This window comes from Scheffersomyces stipitis, chromosome 4, assembly GCF_000209165.1.
Source record: "Scheffersomyces stipitis CBS 6054 chromosome 4, complete sequence".
NCBI lineage: Eukaryota > Fungi > Ascomycota > Pichiomycetes > Serinales > Debaryomycetaceae > Scheffersomyces > Scheffersomyces stipitis.
This window is the reverse complement of record NC_009044.1, coordinates 1,410,040-1,428,842: the sequence shown is the minus strand read 5'-3', so window position 1 is coordinate 1,428,842 and position 18,803 is coordinate 1,410,040. Positions and strand designations below refer to the sequence as shown.

The 18,803-nt window shown below is 41.9% G+C and overlaps 6 protein-coding genes across 6 annotated transcripts; 3 read left to right on the top strand and 3 right to left on the bottom strand. All coding sequences in view use genetic code 12, as the record gives it.

Moving 5' to 3' along the window:
- The first annotated feature begins 2,367 nt into the window (after positions 1-2,367).
- On the top strand, positions 2,368-6,127 carry SWI3 (general RNA polymerase II transcription factor). Its single transcript, XM_001384533.1, has 4 exons — positions 2,368-3,183; positions 3,466-3,534; positions 4,015-4,176; positions 4,279-6,127. Exons 1-4 carry the CDS (start codon positions 2,839-2,841, stop codon positions 6,034-6,036), a joined length of 2,334 nt encoding a protein of 777 aa, XP_001384570.2. The 5' UTR covers positions 2,368-2,838; the 3' UTR covers positions 6,037-6,127.
- A 1,641-nt stretch (positions 6,128-7,768) lies between these two features.
- On the bottom strand, positions 7,769-10,759 carry SNU114 (ATP dependent RNA helicase and U5 mRNA splicing factor; the record flags this gene model as incomplete). Its single annotated transcript, XM_001384194.1, has 2 exons — positions 7,769-10,519; positions 10,574-10,759. 2 exons carry the CDS (start codon positions 10,757-10,759, stop codon positions 7,769-7,771), a joined length of 2,937 nt encoding a protein of 978 aa, XP_001384231.2.
- Positions 10,760-10,986: 227 nt separating this feature from the next.
- On the bottom strand, positions 10,987-11,559 carry RPB4 (RNA polymerase II fourth largest subunit; the record flags this gene model as incomplete). The annotated part of the gene is made up of 1 exon (XM_001384193.1): positions 10,987-11,559. The coding sequence occupies one exon, from the start codon at positions 11,557-11,559 to the stop codon at positions 10,987-10,989; it is 573 nt and encodes a 190-aa protein (XP_001384230.2).
- A 919-nt stretch (positions 11,560-12,478) lies between these two features.
- OST2 (oligosaccharyltransferase epsilon subunit) lies at positions 12,479-12,913 on the top strand (the record flags this gene model as incomplete). Its single annotated transcript, XM_001384532.1, has 2 exons — positions 12,479-12,714; positions 12,838-12,913. Coding segments are annotated over 2 exons (312 nt in total), but the record flags the coding sequence as incomplete, so codon positions are not given.
- A 1,014-nt stretch (positions 12,914-13,927) lies between these two features.
- PICST_44586 (predicted protein) lies at positions 13,928-14,461 on the bottom strand (the record flags this gene model as incomplete). The annotated part of the gene is made up of 1 exon (XM_001384192.1): positions 13,928-14,461. A coding segment is annotated over one exon (534 nt), but the record flags the coding sequence as incomplete, so codon positions are not given.
- A 1,178-nt stretch (positions 14,462-15,639) lies between these two features.
- PICST_31676 (predicted protein) lies at positions 15,640-18,677 on the top strand (the record flags this gene model as incomplete). Its single annotated transcript, XM_001384531.1, has 3 exons — positions 15,640-15,700; positions 16,234-16,249; positions 17,405-18,677. The coding sequence occupies 3 exons, from the start codon at positions 15,640-15,642 to the stop codon at positions 18,675-18,677; spliced, it is 1,350 nt and encodes a 449-aa protein (XP_001384568.1).
- Positions 18,678-18,803: the final 126 nt, after the last annotated feature.

Sequence of the window (18,803 nt, the reverse complement as noted above, 5' to 3'; positions counted from 1 at the left end):
AAATACTAAATACCGCTAAGTTTGCCTATACCAAAGACTACGACGAATGCTGAAATGAGAGTAAACGTACCTGCTATGGCTCTATTTTGAGGCGATTGTCAGGACGATCGTGGGTCTGACGAGAAGAAATTTTGGGTTCCTATCCTCGATAACAAACCCGAATGTAGTACAGTATAGTTTGGACAGGACAGGACAGGACAGGAGCTTCACGAGGAAGGGAGTTTTAGAAACCTAAAATCCAGACAATGTGGGCTACATTAAATGATGAGCTGCGTATTTGTGGGCCTTCGGTGCAATATTTTACGTATCCCTAGGCGACCCAAGGTGTGCTGAAAAGGAGTATCTACATTTTACAAAATATCCCATTACCATTTGATGGTTTAGATTATCATCAGATTTGTAGCAAAAAGTACCAGCCAGCAAAGATGAAGTTCGCTTGATAGAAGAAATCCGATGGAGCCATTGCTCATCGCTGTGAAGACGCCTCACGATGGCTTCGTTCCCATTTGGCAGAGCAACTAGCGATAGTCAACCAAAATGGAAGCAATATAGCATCATCCTTCTGTGCCAGTTTCATCGGGGTTTTTAATATGTGATTGTTTTATTTTCGTTTATTTTCTTTTTTTTTCTTGTTACATCTACATACCTTTTTAGTGAAATAGGAATCTCCGACCCTTGCACCATTTTTGAAGTGGTGCTTGCCCTTAACTTGGGCCAGCTGCCTCGTCTACAATTACAGCTTTTTGCTTCCACTGGGGGCCACCTGGCTTGCGCCAAAACGGTGCCTGAATAATGGGTGAAAATTTTGCTTTGTGGAGCTCCAGAAAAGTACCAGAACTAAACTAATCAGAATGAAGGTGTCAGATCCGCCGCCCGCTTAAATAGTAATATACAGTTTTTTTGTGAACATAAAAATGGGGACTGGGATTCGTTCTGCATTATGAGTTTACGGGAGTTTTATCCTTGTCATACATGTATGGCTCGGGTTTCGTGGGAATCCGCTAACGTAGGAGCAGGTCTCGCTGGGTCTCGGCCCTGGCTCGTCCTTCAGCTTACCAGAACGTAGAGAAGACATCTCTAAAGCTCTACGATTTATCATCTACGGATATTCTCATCTCTAGCAGGCGATGGACCAGAGCCAGTATCGAGCTGTCCCGAATTTTTCAGAGACAACTGAATTTTTGGAACTAAGTAAGGAGCCTGCTAGCTAAAGGAATTTTTTGCTTTACTTACCTGATTAATTTCTTGAGCTAAGCACAGTAATCTAAAATTATTTTTATTTGCCTGTTTGGCTGGACTGATCAGATGTATTATTTACTGTTGGTTTACATTCTGATTTCGAAATTGTTTGCTTTGGATTACATATAAATCTGGTGGCATCCGGGGATTTTGTAAAATTTGACTGTAGCTCCATAGTTTTTTCTTCTCCTTGTTACTTACTGTAGCTGTTTGATTTATAAGACTCTGTCAATACTGTTGAAAATGCCTACTAAGTAGTACATGGGCTCAGCCCAGAGTAGCTCTGCTCCACGAAAATGGCAAAAAACGGTTTACGCAGAATTCTACTAGAGCCGAAAGATCAAAAAGAGGTCAGAATACGTCCCACTACAATATCTCTTCAACCGTATATCGTTCATTGTGACCTCAGTCAGACTTAACCAGAATCCTACTCATGGCCATCATTCCGCCCCTTCCCCAACCCAGACGAATTTGTGTGGCAGGTCATAATCTTGAGATATCACACGGAAAAGACAGGAATGTACATAATGAATGGGAGCATACTGTTGGTAATTGGTGCACATCCGTGAGTTTCAGGACCGAGGCTTTCATAGCGAGACGCTTGTGTCTGGTGGTTTTGTCTACTGCTGCACATCTCTGCTACCCATGGACCACGTCTCTGGACTGTTGCCGGTCTCTCCTACTCTGCTGAGCCACCATCACACTCCTAATATTGCCCGGTCAGCTCTTAGATTACCAAATTATATATAGAGTGTGGAGAATGGCTATTCTGTTTTTGCCAACTGCAGGACTGGGAAGTGTGCCAGCAACGGCGTGCACACAGCGCACAAGCCTCGGGCGGTGTTTCCGAAGGAGGAATACACGGACCCACAGAGAGTGGTCGTTTCGTCTAGAAGGCATAGTGAAAAGTTGTCGCTTATTATGGCTGGATAGCCATAAAACCGCAAGGAACAGCCAGGTCCAAGTCGCACCAATAGCATTGGCGATTTCCGTACCACTTCCACAACTTGGAGAAACTGGTGTCTAGTCACATGCCCTTGTTCACGCGCCGGTCGTCCCCAACACAATAAAGGATTGTCAAACGAAAAATTCCTGCTGCCCAGGATTTTATCCACCCACCCAAAACAGCCTGGAACTAATAGACCTGGTAATTATTATCACCATCGGCCCTCTACCTCCGTGTCTAGCCGTCTGTATTACTATAGTGAGGTAATACGTCGTGACGTCTTAACCCACCAGTGTCAATTCGTATTCCTAGTCAGTTGGTTGTATCACGTTACCTAGACTGAGTCTTGTATTGTTTTGGTTTACGAGTCACTATCTACAACAACGACACAAGCGACACAACTGTCCATAGTATCAATCATCAAGGAAGCTTTACAGTGCCTACGAACACGTAACATTGTTGACTAGCAGCGCGTACTACCGACAAGTAACTATTGTTATTGATTGTGATATTGTTGTTGATATAGAATCTTATATTCTCAAGTATTGAATTTTCATATTATTGGATTTTCATTTTTGGTGTTTATATTCATATTGACTTCGAATTGATATTGATTTTCGATCCTAATTGATATTCATCACTATTGTCACAGTATGAGTGCGGAGTACAACGACGCGATCGAGCCGACTGTTGAAGACTCCCTGGAGCCACAAGTCGAAGAGCAAATTGAAAATGAAGAAATAAACGAAGATGAAGAAGCAGAAGATGTCGTTAACGACAATGAAGATGAAGATGCCAAAAAAGAAGAAGAACAAGAAGTTAATGCAGATGAAGGTGACAACGATATACCTGAGCAATCGGAAGATATAGAGAACTCGGAAGATATAGAAGCGTCAATATCCGAAGAAGCAGGCTCTGAAGAACAACAACCAGACCAAGACATACCCACCGAACCAGAAGCGGAGACTGCGCCCGAAACTACAGATCCAGAACAAAATGTCGAACTGGAGGAACCATTATTAGATGAATCTGAACAACCAGACGACGTTGCAGAAGATGAACCAGCTGCTGAAGAAGTTGACGAGGTTGAACCACAAGTTGAAGCCACCGAAGAGTCAACTTCGGACAGCGTACCTGAACAACTCTCTGAAGCTCCAACTGTGGAAGCTGATTTTGAGACCGGCTTCCCAACCGACGAGCCCACAGCAGAGCCAACCGATGCCCCTACCGTAGACACAGAAGAGCCGGCTGATGAACTTCCAGCTGAAGAAGACGAAGAGGAAGAAGGCTCTGCAGAGGAAGTCGAAGAGCAAGAAAATGCAGATGTAGAAAATGAAGCTGCTGGGGATGTGGATATGGAAGATATTCCTTCCAACGACGTCTCAGTTCCACAAACAAACGACGAAGAATTCGACGGCGACATTCCTACCAACGATATCGCTGCTAATGACGACTTTGCCAATTTTGAAGATTCTTTGATTAACGACAGCAATACTAATGATGTGGAATCAACCAGCAACCAGGACAACTTCCTACTTGGAGACTCTGATAACAAGTACAACGACGAGACCGGCTCCGACTTGCAATTCGAAAATGAAGCTGCTTCTGTAAACCCTGAGAACGATGAACTCGATGCTCTCATACAGCCAATCCAAGAAGATAACGAACAAGTACCTAACAACATAGACGACGATTTCGACATGGATGCCTTTGCTGCTGAAGCCGGCGCAGAAGCTGAAGCTGACGAGTCTGATAAGCCGTCGGGTAGTAACGAGTTCACTGGGTTGAATGAGGATGTCTTTGAAGAGCCTGACGTGATACCTGAACAGGTGGAAGAAACTGTGAAAACTGAAGAGCTTTCTGATGCTCCTAAAGAATCCGCAGATGTGATCATGGAGGAAGCAGAGTCAAAGGATGAGGAACAAAGCCACGATGCTGTTGCTGTTGCTGTTGGTGACAATGAGTCGGAAGATAAGAAAGCTGATATAAAAGTAGCTACTCCAAGTGTCTTGTCTGTAATTGCTACGGCCGAAACATCCACAGATTCAACTCCAGCAACTGCACCTCAATCTAAATCTACTGTTTCTGAAAAGCCTCAGTACGCAGATGATGATGAAGAAGAAGAAGATGATGACGACGAAGATGAAAAAGATACGAGGGTTTACACAAAGCAGACGCATCTCATAGTAGTGCCGTCATATGCCTGTTGGTTCAACATGAAGAAAATCCATCAGATTGAAAAGGAGTCTTTACCAGAATTCTTCGGATCTTCTCACCCATCGAAATCGCCTAAGATCTACGTCAACTACCGTAATTTCATGATCAATTCATATAGATTGAACCCTAACGAATTCTTAACGTTGACGTCTTGTCGTCGTAACTTAGTTGGTGATGTTGGAACTTTGATGAGAGTACATAGATTCTTGAGCAAGTGGGGTTTGATCAACTACCAAGTCAAGCCACAGTTCAAGCCGGGTTATGCAGTTGAAAAGTTACCAAACGGTCAACTGGTGGGCTTGCCATATACCGGCGACTACCATGTCAAGTATGATACTCCTCGTGGGTTATTCCCATTCGATACGTTCAAGATGAATCCCGAAAAGGTGAATGTCGATAAACTCAAGAAACTCTTAAAGATCGAGGATAACGCGTCTGTCACTACTGGTTCTGTAACAGACGGTAATGCTGTTTCTAATTCTTCTTATAGGTCTGAGGAAAGTAAGAAGCGTTCTTCGCCTTCTGCGGATGAACAACCTTCCAAGAAGCAAAACGACGGATGGTCGGCAGAAGAAACCGAAAAATTGATCACAGCAGTTAAAACTTATAGAAATGATTGGTTTAAGGTGGCAGAGGCTGTGGGAACCACTAAAACACCCCAGCAATGTATATTAAAGTTCTTGAAGTATCCTATTGAGGATAGATTCAATCCGATATCCGAGAAGGAATTGGGATTAGCTAGATTTGGTTCAAACTATCCAATCAGTGGTGTGGATAATCCAGTTTTGAGCAACTTGGCTTTTTTGAGCAGTTTTGTGGATAGCGATGTTGCGAAGGCTGCCAGTCAGCGTGCCTCAAAAGTCATGGACGAAAAGATAGAAGAAAAGATCAAAGAAATTGCCGAATCAAAGAAGGCAGCTGAAGCAAAGAATGCAGCTGAAGAGAAATCTGAAGATAGTAAAGACAAAGAGGAAGCAGCCGTTAAGCCGGAATCTGAGACTTCCGCAAAGATTTCCTCTGAACAGAATGGAAAGGCAGACCATTTGGAACTAGTAAAGGATGTAAGTGAAGGTGAGGCTAACACATTAAAAGATGCCGCTGCTGCTTCATTTGGAATTGTAGGAGCGAGAAGTCATTTATTTGCTACCTTCGAAGAAAGAGAAATGAACAGCATCAGCTCAAACATTGTCAACCATCAATTAGCTAAGATCGACTTGAAATTACAGAAGGTTGACGAGTTGGAAAGAGTATACGAATGTCAAAAGAGGCGTCTTGCTAAGCAGCAGGAAGAGATCTTTATCGATAGGTTGGCATTGGCTAAGTCTACTATCAATATCACCAAGAAGTTGGACGACGTAATTTCCTTACTTGAAAATCAAGTCAAGGCTGAAAACAGTCTGCCAGAGAAATTATCTAGCATCAACAACTTGTTAGCTGAAGCTAAGAACCAGCTTTACAAACCTGCTAGACACTCTTTGATTGAAGCTACTGGAGAAAGCACTACCAACGGCGATGATCCTGAACATGCTAAAGACGCCGAAAGCTCTAATGCTACTGCCGCAAATGTCAACGAGGATGATCTCAAGCCATTGTCGTTAAAGACTCCACAAACCTTCAAGGTGTGGGTGCCATAAATTCTTGCAATGTAATCTATCTATATTTCATCGGCTAGCTATGTAATATCCACGTTTTTTATTAATTGCAAATGTAAATTAGAATGTTAAAGATTTGGTAGAAGTAGCAGTGCTGATGATGAAGTATTTGTAGGTAGGAGGCGATTTGCTTTCTTTGGAGTTCGAATCACGTGATTTCAGATAAAACGAGATTACATATTAAATCTTCAGACTGGAAAAACATATGAAGCTTGTAGACCACTTTTGATGTCAATTTTAAATCCGTTAGGTATGTATGAAGCAGAGCTAGTCGTGCCTGTAGTTCAATCCAGTGATATAGAAATAGTGGAGGATTTGCCAGTTGTTACTGAAGAATCTGGGGGTTCTATATCTGGTAATATTAGAAACTCGCAAGATGTAGAGGATCAGATTTTAGAAGATGCCAATGAAGTAGACGACAATGTTACTGATGTGACAGTTGGACTGGTTACTGACGATGTGGACTTTGAAATAGCTGAAGCTGAAGTTGAAGATGTTGAACTTGAAACCGAGGCAGACGATAGTGTGATTGTGCATTCTGTAGAAGTGGGTTCTAAATCTCAGTATGAAAATAGCGAAGTTCCGTTAATAGAGGATACTGACGAAGAAGATATCGAAGGAGATATCCATAATGTACCAGCAAATGAAGTAACTGCAGAAAATGAAGAATTCAAGGAAGGTTCAGGAAATGCAGAAGTCGATTCTAGAGACACGCAGGTACCTGGAGAATCTTCTGATCAAAATGAAATTGAACATATAAATAATCACCACAACGAGAGTCAAAGCCATGAAGACAATAGCAATGAAGAGGGCGAATATGCGGGTGATTCAAACGATGAACAGACCTATAATGAATCAGACGAGTGTAATCGCCAGCGCAGTGTTATCAATATAGATAGTGATTCCGATATTGAAAATCTAGAGGAGTCAGAGGAAGATCGAGCAAGTGTTAACAATCTGAAAAAGAATTCTTTGGCCAAGGAGACTATCGACCTTGATGATGAACTGGATGAAGATGTGCAGAAAGAAATACATCTGAACTTGTACGATAAACCCGAAGAAATAGAGCGTAAAGAATTCACGCATAGCCTTCATCATATAGATCCATTGGCCAGAGATTTCTATATACCGTTGATTGTGAAGGTAATAGACGCTGAATTCCTCCTATGTCCTGTTGACCATACAGCGTCAAGAATGGACTGTTCTCTTCTTGTTTCGTTGTGTGACAACTTGGCGGTTCTTAAATTCACTCTTGAAGAATTCTTTGAGTTCATACGGCTGCATGAGGATCTCAAAGAGATACATGAATTTCCAATATCGGAAGAAATTGTATTCGATATCCCTGAGCTAAACATTCGCATTACAGAAGATAACCTTTACGCACGAGAAGTCACACTTGATGACTTCATTGGTATGTTCACAAGATTGAGCAACGCAACTAAAGACGAGACGTTGATACCAACCAAGATCTCTTTTATTGTTAGTACTCAGAGTCGATTTATTACAAATTTCAACGATATATCAGAGGCCATTAGACTACAAAAAGGGTTTGAGTCCATAGATAGCCATAAGAAAAAGCAGAAGCGCCGCATAGATGCAGAGTCAGAATCAGAGTCCACTGTTGAACTTAAGAAGCAGAGAGTTACTTATTCCTACTACTGAAATACTAATTGAATATTTAGGTTCTATATTATCAATACATAAGGGCAGTTGTCTAACGAACAATTCCCTTTTCTCTTAATCTAGTATACAAGTTTGTATCGATGTACTTTTGTAAGCTTGGCTCGCCTGTCATACCTTTTCTTCTTCTCGTTTTCATTACGAAGTCTCTAGCAAGTGACTCTGCAGGTACTGGTTTCAAAGATGGTAAGAAACAGTCAGGATCGAGTGGATCTCCTGGCACAACTTGCCAATTGCTAAATGTAAGATAACACATAGCTTGACCTTGAGCACGGATTCGGATATCTGTCTCAAGACCTACAGACTCGATAACGGGAACATGCCCCTCCAACTCAAAGAGCGGAGTACCTGGAACTGGCCAGTCTTTGATGATATTACCTCTTCTACCATCTAAGAGCTTTGACACTAATGCTTTGGCACTATGCGTACACACTACAGTCACTGAGTAGATTGGTTCCATCAAACGAGATGTTGCAGTTAAAAACCCTGCATAACATGCTTTTCTGGTCATTGGTATAATCTGAGTTCCACTTCTATGAATTTCCGAGCCGCTAATAACAGCATCCAAGATTTTGAACTTAGTATTTCTGATAGGCTCGTTACATAGTGGCCCCTCGCTTATACTCCATTTAAATCCTTGGCAAATTGAATCTTTCACTGAATATAACAATTTTTTATCGGTCTCTTCTTCTAGTGTGTCATCGAGTAAGAGACTAGGCGATTGTAAGCCTTCAGGACCAAAACACCAAACTGATCTTGCGGCCAATGCATCCCAACCGAAGTCTTTTCTCAATATCTTAGATGTTATTTTAGCTGGCTGACTGAGGTCAATTGAGCCCGATTCAATCGCATAGCTCAATTTTGAATCATTCAAAGGCTCAGCTATGATCGAAATCAGATTGTTTCCGGAAGGAGTGCTGGTGGTTATTTTTGTAATTGAGCCTTCTACAACGGTTTCGCTGAACTTTGTCATGGGGTCACTGACTTTTATTTCCAAATTGTCAGTGAAAAAGAGTCGCAAATCATGTAAGACACAATCCAAATATAGCTCTCCTGGTGCAAGAATAACATGCTCGCCACTTTCTTCTACATTGATAACTGCAGCCAAGTACGATTTGTTGATTTTTCTCAACCCTTCTAACATTTTGGGTAATTCAGAAGGATTTGCTGGTTCCACAGCTACTTTAAACACTGACTTGCTGCCGTAGTTAGGCTGGGAAAATATTTCACAATTCTCTAACAGTTTATTAGCTGCTAAGATAGTAGCACCCTTATTGACAATGGAATCAATACCACCCACAATTACAATTGCACCTTCGCCAGCAACATCTATGGGAACTTTATATCGCCCGCCAGATAAATAGAGCTCTTCAACTGTCTGTATCTTGTAGTCTTCATTATCCTCTGCATAGTTTTCTCCCAAGACCTTTATCTTGGATCCTACTATCAATTCTCCCTTGAATACTCTGACTATCGACAAGAATTGGGAAGCGTCTGAAGATTCCACTAGTTTGACTACTCGAGCAAGTACGGAATCATCAGGCAAGTTCTGGGAGTTGATTCCTCTTATTTGTGAAATCCGAGGATTGCTTATGCTAGAATTGACGGAGTGTACGAATCCCTTGTTATCGTCAAAAATGGCTTTAAACACATCCTTCAATAATATCTGAGGATCTTGTTTGTACTGCTGTTTGTTTAGCTTCACACCAAAGTTGTCCCATAAAAGTGAAGGTAATCTGGTGTCCCCTGGCTCTGACACCAATGTGTAAGTTATGATTTTGTAGATGGGTTCGAGAATGAAAGAAACAAACGATCGCGAAAGCTTACCGTCCTGTGAATTAGTTGAAAACTTATTAGTCTTTTTATCGTAGAAGTAATCACCCCAAAGCCGCTTGCTGAATTCTTCTATGTCGACACCTGTTATTCCAGATTTACGGAGATAGAGGTCAGCAAAGCTGATTAGCGAAAAAGTGAATTCAAACGTTGAAGATGCAAAAATAACGTTGTTCTCCACAGGAGATACCGTTGTAGAGTGAGTGTAGTTAGCAATAAACTCGTTCTGACTAAGTCGTTGGTTGACATCCTCCACTATGTAGTTGAGCTTCTGGTAGCAGTCTCTTACAGGAAGTTTCAACTCAAGAATCAACCTATCGATCTTGTTCAACATCAAAACTATGGGAACATTCTCCTTGACAGCATGGTCAACAAGACTTCTGTCTCTTGCAGTGATTCCTTCAACTACATCTACAACAAGAATTATTCCGTCTACAGCCGCAATGGCAGCAATAGTTTCATCTTCAAAGTCCGCATGGCCAGGAGTATCGAGTATGTTGAATATAGCCGATCTATTTTTCAAATCTTGTAACATCAAGGTGATGGGGCTAGTTTTGATTGTAGTACCTCTGTCTATCTCGAGCTTGTGATTATCCATAAACCGTAAAGGTTTGAAATTCTTGAGCGACTTCTTTAATCCAATAGAAGGCGAATGGGTATGTAGAACCAATGAGTCCACGAAAGTGGTCTTTCCTGAGTGTAAATTGCCCACTAACGCTATGTTTCGTATCCTCTCTGGTAACAGTGTCATGGTTTGTATCATATATTCTCTGGAATAAATCACTTCTGGCAAGCCAGCCATAATGCTAGCTTCTCCGTTTTCCTTCAGGTCACTCTTGATGTTGTCTGTGAAATCAACTTTCAACTTCTTTTCTACTCTTGGCTGAATAACAGGCTCATCTTGAGGTGGTTCAGCGGGGTCTACTATGATTTGTTTGACATCTTCGGCGAACTTGCCCGCTCCAGTACTCTTCACCAAATCCAAGCTGTTCTGCTGTTCAGTTACTGTTTCGTCAACGTTCATTTTCAAGTCAATTCCATTTTCCTTTTCTTCTGTATCGGACTCAATATCTACTTCTTCATCTTGTGGTTCTACTTCATTTTCTAATGCAGATTCGTCCAGTGACTCCGCATCCGAGTCAAAAGCGTCACCTATCAAGTTTCCAAACTCGTCATAGATGTCGTCGTCCATTTTAGTCGTTCCAACTAAGTTTAGGTTAAAGTAAGACTTCATCAATTATTCTTCAATTCCATTTCTGGTGCTCCGAGATGTCTGTCCTGTATTTGGTTCCTGACTATTGGTGCAGGGAACTTTTCACTATACTCTACAACTTCATCAGAGACTATAGTACATTTATTAATTTTATAAACATGTCTGGGACAGGATTATCTATGTTAGTTACGTAGGGTCTACGGGATCTATGACAAGGTCTGGTACTTTCTGAGCTCGGTAAGCAAAGTTTGCAACTGTACGTCAGACACCTTGTGGATAAGACTGGGAATCAACGACTTGGCTTCCTCGGCATCTTCACACTCTAATGTACCCAACTGGGCCAACTCGAAAGGATGCAAAGGCTCGGAGGCCAGAAGGCTGAAGTCGTTTAACAACTTTTCTACAGTTTCCGTGGAGGAAGAATTCTTGAATCTGGCGAAATTGGTTAAATAGTTCAACGTCTTGTGCATGATTTCGTTGGAGTTGGGGCCCGCCAAATCCATGTTAGAAATCTCATCCTCTTTATCATTTTCGTCGTCTTCGTCGTACTCTGTCTTCTTTGCATTTTTGTTTCTACGTTCCTTTAAGGCTGCTCTTATCAACAATCTGGCCTCTGACAAGTTAAGGGCAATCAACTGTTCTTGTTCTCCACTGTTTGTAATCTGCGTGAGTTGGAATTCGGGGCCCAATTTCAATAATGCGGCATTTTCTTCATCATCTATATTTTGGGTGGCAGCCTTTCTTCTTCTGACACCCAAGGCACTTGTGCTGACATTCATGGTAAATGAAAAATGTGAAAAATTGTGGAATGAAAGATTAATGAATAACTGGATAAGTTATATAGGTGCTGGAACCGGTGACTCTAAGAGTAGCGCTGTTGCTTTGATTTGTCTATTATTCTGTCGTTAGCTACGCAACAGATATTCTACTGGTAAACAAGATGATAAATGAATACTTCTACATTCGTACAAAATAGCGTATTGCTGTATTTCAATGGAGTCGGTTTTTTCAGTAGGTGAGTTGGGAAACGCACGACTGACTTTCCAGCACACTAGTTTTCTCGCTAGGCTCGGTGGAAAATTGTCACTATTCTTGGATCCTCGCTATTCAGTCTAATATAGTACCAACTACGTTGTCTCCAAATGGCTCCTAAAGCAGATTATGCTTACACTGAAGTTATTAGAACAGAACAACATTGCAAATTCTGCTGCCTTGCCCAATGTTGAAAACTCAAAGAGCAGGCTTGAGCGGCATTGCTGAAGAATCGTACAATATCTTGCTTTGTCTCAGTAATTTTTTCTCACTATTTCTCTCGGTATTTCTGTATAGCTCTTAACTTCGCTCTGGATCTCTCTCACTATGCCAACATTCTAATTTTCATCCATACTCGCGTTCATATTCTCAGCCTATTCTGAACTTTTCACTTTCAACTATTGTTGTATCTTATTCTTCACTAGTGCCATATTTCATCCAGTCTATACCATCCCCTTTTCCATCAGAATCAATTGACGTGCCTCCCACTAACTCAATTCGACTCTACTTGTATCTACCATGGCTAAAAAGGACCTCACTTCTATAAAGAGGGCTCAAGCCCAGGTGTCTTCAGCTGCGTCGACCTCCACTTCAGGTTCTACTGCTGCAAGCTCTACTCCACTTGCCAAAATCAAAAAGTCTAGCAAGGCATCGCAATCGTTGAGCGAATTGTCCGCTGCCGTCAACACCACTTACAGTGACTACGTGGCCACATTGACTCCACGTTTGAAGTTGATTGACTTGTTCCTTGTATTTCTCGTAGCCTTGGGAATCTTGCAATTCGTCTATGTTTTGCTTGTGGGAAATTTCCCCTTCAATGCCTTCCTTGGTGGATTCATCTCGTGTGTAGGGCAGTTTGTCTTGACTGTTTCGTTGAGATTACAGATCAAATCGGCTACTAAGTTCAAGAGTGAAGAAACTGAAGATGAAGACACGGAGGAAGAAAATGACTTAGAAGACGAACTCCACAAGAATGCCACTGAAAAGGTTGAAATCTCCGATGTGAAAATCTTCAAACACGTCAGTGCCGAGAGAGCATTCGGAGACTTCGTGTTTGCCAGTTTGATCTTGCACTTCGTGGTTTACCATTTCATCAACTAGTTAGAAGGTGCGATAGACTAGTGTAGGAAAATATAGGATACTTGTTAGAATAAGCAGTAACCACTGAGAGAGTAGTGGAGTAGTTATTAAAGAGTTTTGACAAACATGTACATGAAATGTAGATTAGTGTGATCAAATTTGAGCAAATGAAAGAACTGATAGTGAGACCTGAAAGAGAATATGGTCAAGAGATGGATAGTTACTTTATCGAAAGATTCATATAAACTTGTAGACAACAAGACGCAGACTACAACTGCTACTTGTACTGAACAACTTTTGACATATACTAATGGATACATAAATAATACCAGCTAGGTAATATTATCCGGACACTGGGTCCGTCTGCCAAAATTGACTTGACTGAGGACTAAATAGACTTTTGAACAACGATACTTTTGGACATTATGACGAGGTGAGGTTCGCTATTGTTCGAGTCCGAGATTAGAAAAGAAGCAGGAATAAATAGGATTAGATAAACAAACACGTAGTTAATAATAGGAAGGGAGAATGAAAGGGACAGCAAACAACTACGCCACACTGAATTTGATGATATCAGGACGATGCTATTATCAGACTAGACTAATGAAAATGAACTGCAACAGGGATGAAGTGTGCTATTACCATTGCATGTAATGGACCGGCCTATGGGCTGTAAGGAGTTGGGGTTGTTGTCATTGTTCTTATTGTTCTTGTAATTGCAATTGTTATTAAAGTTTTGTACTTGTGATTGCACTGTTGTACTTGATAGTAAACTTGTCGTGCGTGATAAATCGTGGGCTACGTTCGTTTCTAAACAATGACACAGCAGCCAGACTTCTCTTTGCCTTCAGCAGCAGTGCTGGCAGCATTTTGTGCCTGTTGTTGTCTCTGGGCTTGGGCAGTCTTGGCTGCACCTTGGGAAGGTATTGCGGAATCCTTTTCGGCTTTATGGACACCATCAGCAGCAGCAGCAGTGGTGTTGTTGGCTACCGTGCCATTGATATTGCCCGAGCTGGCAATGGCGACGTTGGCAGGGTCGCTAGATGAAACGGCCCTTTCTTGTTCTCTGATGGATCTGACCAAGTTGTAGAATGCTTCCTCGACGTTGATTCTCTGCTTGGCCGAGGTTTCCAAAAACTGGCAATTGAACGAGTTGGCCAAAGCCAACCCTTCTTCGTAGCTAACCTGTCTCTCAATCTCCAAGTCACACTTATTTCCTACTACCAATACCGGCACTCTTTCGGAGTCCTTGACTCTAAGAATCTGCTCGTAGAACGATTGCAATTCCTCCAACGAGTTACGAGAATTGATGGAGTACACCAACAAGAACCCTTCTCCTGTTCTCATATACTGTTCTCTCATGGCAGAGTATTCTTCTTGTCCAGCAGTATCCAACACGTCCAACAACACCTGTTCATTGTCAATGGTGCATTGCTTTCTGTAGGAGTCTTCAATGGTGGGGTCGTATTCATCCACAAAATGGGACTGGATTAACTGGATGGTAAGGGCCGACTTACCGACACCACCGCCGCCGACAACGACCAATTTATATTCTTTCAACACGCTCATGGGCTACTATGAAAACTTTTCAAAGGTGGGAAAGGTCAATTAATGTTAAAGGAAAACGAGCGGAAGAAACAAGTTGACGATTCTTAAATTTGAACTCAGGGATATCTGATGAAAAAAAAATGTAGAGGAAAGGCTTGTCAAAAAAATACCTAGCCAAAATTTCACGATTAAAAGGGAGTTAAGAAAAACAATAATATATATTGCTGGCACAGTTCTGGGTGGTGCGATGCGAAACGCCAAACCCAATATATCTAAAACAGTTGGGGCTACTGAGTGCAATCAACAGACGTGCAATTGCAATTGGCGTGGCCGGGATTTTTGCCGAAGAGAACAAACGAGGTGACGTACGCTTCGGGAAACCAAGACTAGTTAAGGGAATCAGCGCTGATGGCGGAAAATGGGGAATGGCAATGGTTTTATATAGAGACTACACAAAAAAATTCCAGGGTATCAGACGCAGATATCGATGGGTTTCTACAAGCTGCCCAATGTGCTATATTTATTTGGAATAGGGCTATAGTGTAATTATCACTCGAAAGTAATAATAAATATGAAATAATGGAAACTCCCACAGAATCCTCATGCAATGAAATTTATTATCACCACCGACGGAGCTATTATGGCTGACTTCTCTTGTGCTCGAAAATAATATTCAGACTTAATGATAGTTTGGCTGTTGGCTGAGATCACAGCCCAGCGACGGCCGCAAAACTCCGGTGAAACTGTACCAATTCGTTCTCGATGATTAATTCATATTCGACACTATCTAAGGACCTCTGCCTAGCCAGATCCACTCAACTGGGCTTCCTCTGCTCTGGAATTTAGTTTGAATTCGTTTTTGTAGTCTGTCTGATGTGAAATTGCAATGAAATTGTAGATTCCGGCCCCTGGCAACTTGACGTGGCATGTCAGACTTGGAACATTCACTGGTACAAAGTCGTCCCGTACATGCTGGCGATATGCACGCTCTGTGATCATGTTTTTATCCCGGGGATTGGAATTCTCAAGCTGGTACGTAAAATTGGATCCACAAAATGGTACCCACCAAGCGATATACGTACATCACCATAATTTTGGCCAGTGTGGAATTATGCCTCCAGAACTGACCCCCGCAGCTTTGTTTGCCCGACAAAATTTGCTGTCATATCACACATTCCCCTGGACCCAATCTCGTAAAGATGTCTGAAGTAGGCTATGGAAGCCCACCAGATCCTCGGTATCCCTATCCTAGCCCTTGGTGTATTATTGTTACCGACAATGTATTTTCTGCGTATTTTCTCATCGTGGTATTTTCAATCGGATAACAGAATGCTACGAGGGTTGGATCTAGTGGTGTTCAACCACAGCTTGTAGTCGTAGGCAGCTAGTGGCAACTAGGTGGGTCAAGATCCTCGTCGACAATTACAGGTTCTAGAAGGACTAAAATGGGATTTCTGCTACGGTAATTCATGGCAACCAGAGATCTGTCTCAGGTCTTGCATTGTCTTACATACGAAAACTTCCTTAATTAGTGGAAATTTTGCACTATTTTCTGGAACATACAGTATATGCCTGGCATTGTCGGCGGGGCTCTTTGTGCAGTTTGGATCCTTAGGCGGCTAGCGTAGTGACTTTGACGTGGTAGTCTACGGGTCTTTGTCAAATCTCAAAATGTGATAATTTGGTAGCAGCCGATATCACAGTCTTCTGGAACTGAAAAATACAGCCGAGTGGGGAAGATACCATTGGCCTTGTTGAAGGTATAGTCGGTGTGGGCTGTTCTGGACGCGCAGTTACGCAGCCTTTTTCGTCAACTCCCCAATCTTAGCTCCCGCTTGCATGGACATACTTCCACTCCTAAGGGATAGTTGACCTTTTTCTAAATGTAGCGCGGATGTCGATCATTCCTGAATGTAATTTTCAACTCACCCCTTGAACAATTGCAATTTTAATTTTTTAAAGATGGGTTTAAAGGCTATTGTCGAGATATCGGACCCAGCTATCACTTTGGCCATTGACGAATTATAATTAATTGCCGTCAAATTTATTTGCTTGCAATGGATACGTTTTCACGGTGTTCTCGCATTGGGTATCTAAACAGCTTCTTGTTGCTGGCCCAGGGCTACAGATATTTACGCCTCGTTTAGACACCAGCTATTGTTCTCGAGCTTCTACGATAAACCCCCTTTCCACGTCATCTAAAAGCCAAAAATCCACCGTAATATCCTGGATCTATGGTTATCAAACCTTGGCTCACTTTCTTGACGTGCAGATAGCAGCACTGGACCATCGCCAGAAACCAAAGTCAGAATAAGCCTACTTTGTATAACATCCTCTGACTTGAACGAAACCGAGGAAACTCCTGTTCGGAAAATGGACATGAAGAAGTTCGGACCATAGTGGCACCTGTCGATTTACTTCATTGGATCCGTGAACTTTATTTTATCTGAATAGTGATTTCATACGCATTCTTGTCTTGCGTGCCTATGAAACAGGGACCCCTCGTGTTTGGAGAGCCAACGCAACCCAATCGGCATTAATTGGGACGTTTCTATCCCATTTTTGGCTTCACATTGTAAGTTGAGTTCTGTGTCTAAGTACTCTCCACATAAATAAAATCAGCTCCATATCGCTTCATGAATTCAATTACCTTTGAATATCTTCACGTGATCGTACGGCTCAAGTATGGCTCTCCCAGTTTAACCAGCTAGTTCTTATCTAGTCTATCTCTTTAGTTTTCTCTGCCTCAGGTCAATTGAGTAGTGCGATGAAACTTCTGATCGGCACTATTCTACTTTCGGGCTTGTGTGGCTCTGTTGCCACAGCGTATTCTTTATCTTCCTTGCAACAGTTTTTGGGCTTCAAGGAAGTTTCGGATGCACACGATATTGCAAATCTTGGTAATTCTGGGCCTTTGGACAATTTATTTGATGTAGTTTCAAACGAGAACTATGCCAGTCACAGGTTGCGAGTTAAGCACATAGATCCGCTTGTTCTCGGTCTAGATAAAGTAAAGCAAGTCACGGGATATTTGGATATCGAAGATGACAAGCACTTGTTCTATTGGTTCTTTGAATCGAGAAACGATCCCCAGAACGACCCAGTAGTATTATGGTTGAATGGAGGGCCAGGTTGCTCTAGCTCAACGGGACTCTTCTTTGAGTTGGGGCCCTCTTTTATCAATTCAACCCTTCAGCCAGAATATAACCCCTATTCGTGGAACTCGAATGCGTCTGTTATCTTCTTGGATCAACCTGTAGACGTAGGACTCTCGTACTCGGATGACAACGAAGTTTCAACTACGGCTGCTGCTGCAAAAGATGTATACATATTCTTGGAATTGTTCTTCCAAAAGTTTCCACAATTCCAAAGCAGAGACTTTCATATGGCTGGAGAATCGTATGCTGGCCATTACATTCCTAAGTTCGCGTCGGAGATCCTCAGTCATCCGGAAAGGTCGTTCAACGTGACTTCAGTTCTCATTGGAAATGGGTTCACTGATGCTATTCCACAATATAAAGCTCTTATTGGAATGGGATGTGGACAAGGAGGTTATGATTCAATCTTGTCAGAACAAGATTGCAAGGAATTGGAAGAGAATTACTATCCCAAATGCAAGCAATTCCTTGAACTATGCAACAGGGAACAGGATGCATTGACATGTGTACCAGCTTATCATTACTGTGAAACAAGAATGTTTATTCCTTTCTCCAAGACGAACTTGAACCCATATGACATACGTGAAGAATGTGAAAGGGGTGGAACTTGCTACGAGGAACTAGACGATGTGGACGCTTATCTCAACCTTGACTTTGTCAGGAGTGCCATTGGGGTTTCTCCTGAAGTCAAGAAGTATGAAGGTTGTTCTGATGTTGTATCAAAGAACTTTGCCTTGGAAGGCGATAAAGCATTGCCCCATCAGCAGTATGTTGCCGAACTTCTTGAAAAGGAGGTAGCAGTATTGATATTTGCTGGAGATAAAGACTATAGATGTAATTGGTTAGGTAACTACGAGTGGACAGACCAATTAGACTATGATGGTCATGATGAATTTTCAAGTAAACCTTTGGTGCCATGGCAAACTTCTGACGGCAGTATTGGTGGAGAGTACAGGAACTACGAAAAGTTCACTTATTTGAGATTCTACGATGCTGGCCATTTGGTCCCTCACGATCAACCCCAGAGGGCATTGGAAATGGTTAACAGTTGGTTACAAGGACAGTATTCATTGAACTAAACCATTTTTCATTTATATCAATTGGAATACTTAACCATCAGAAAATACTCAACATAAATTTATATCTACTTGTTGCATAGTCTAGAATAGTTTCTTGCATTATACTATTTCTTGTTATACTAATAC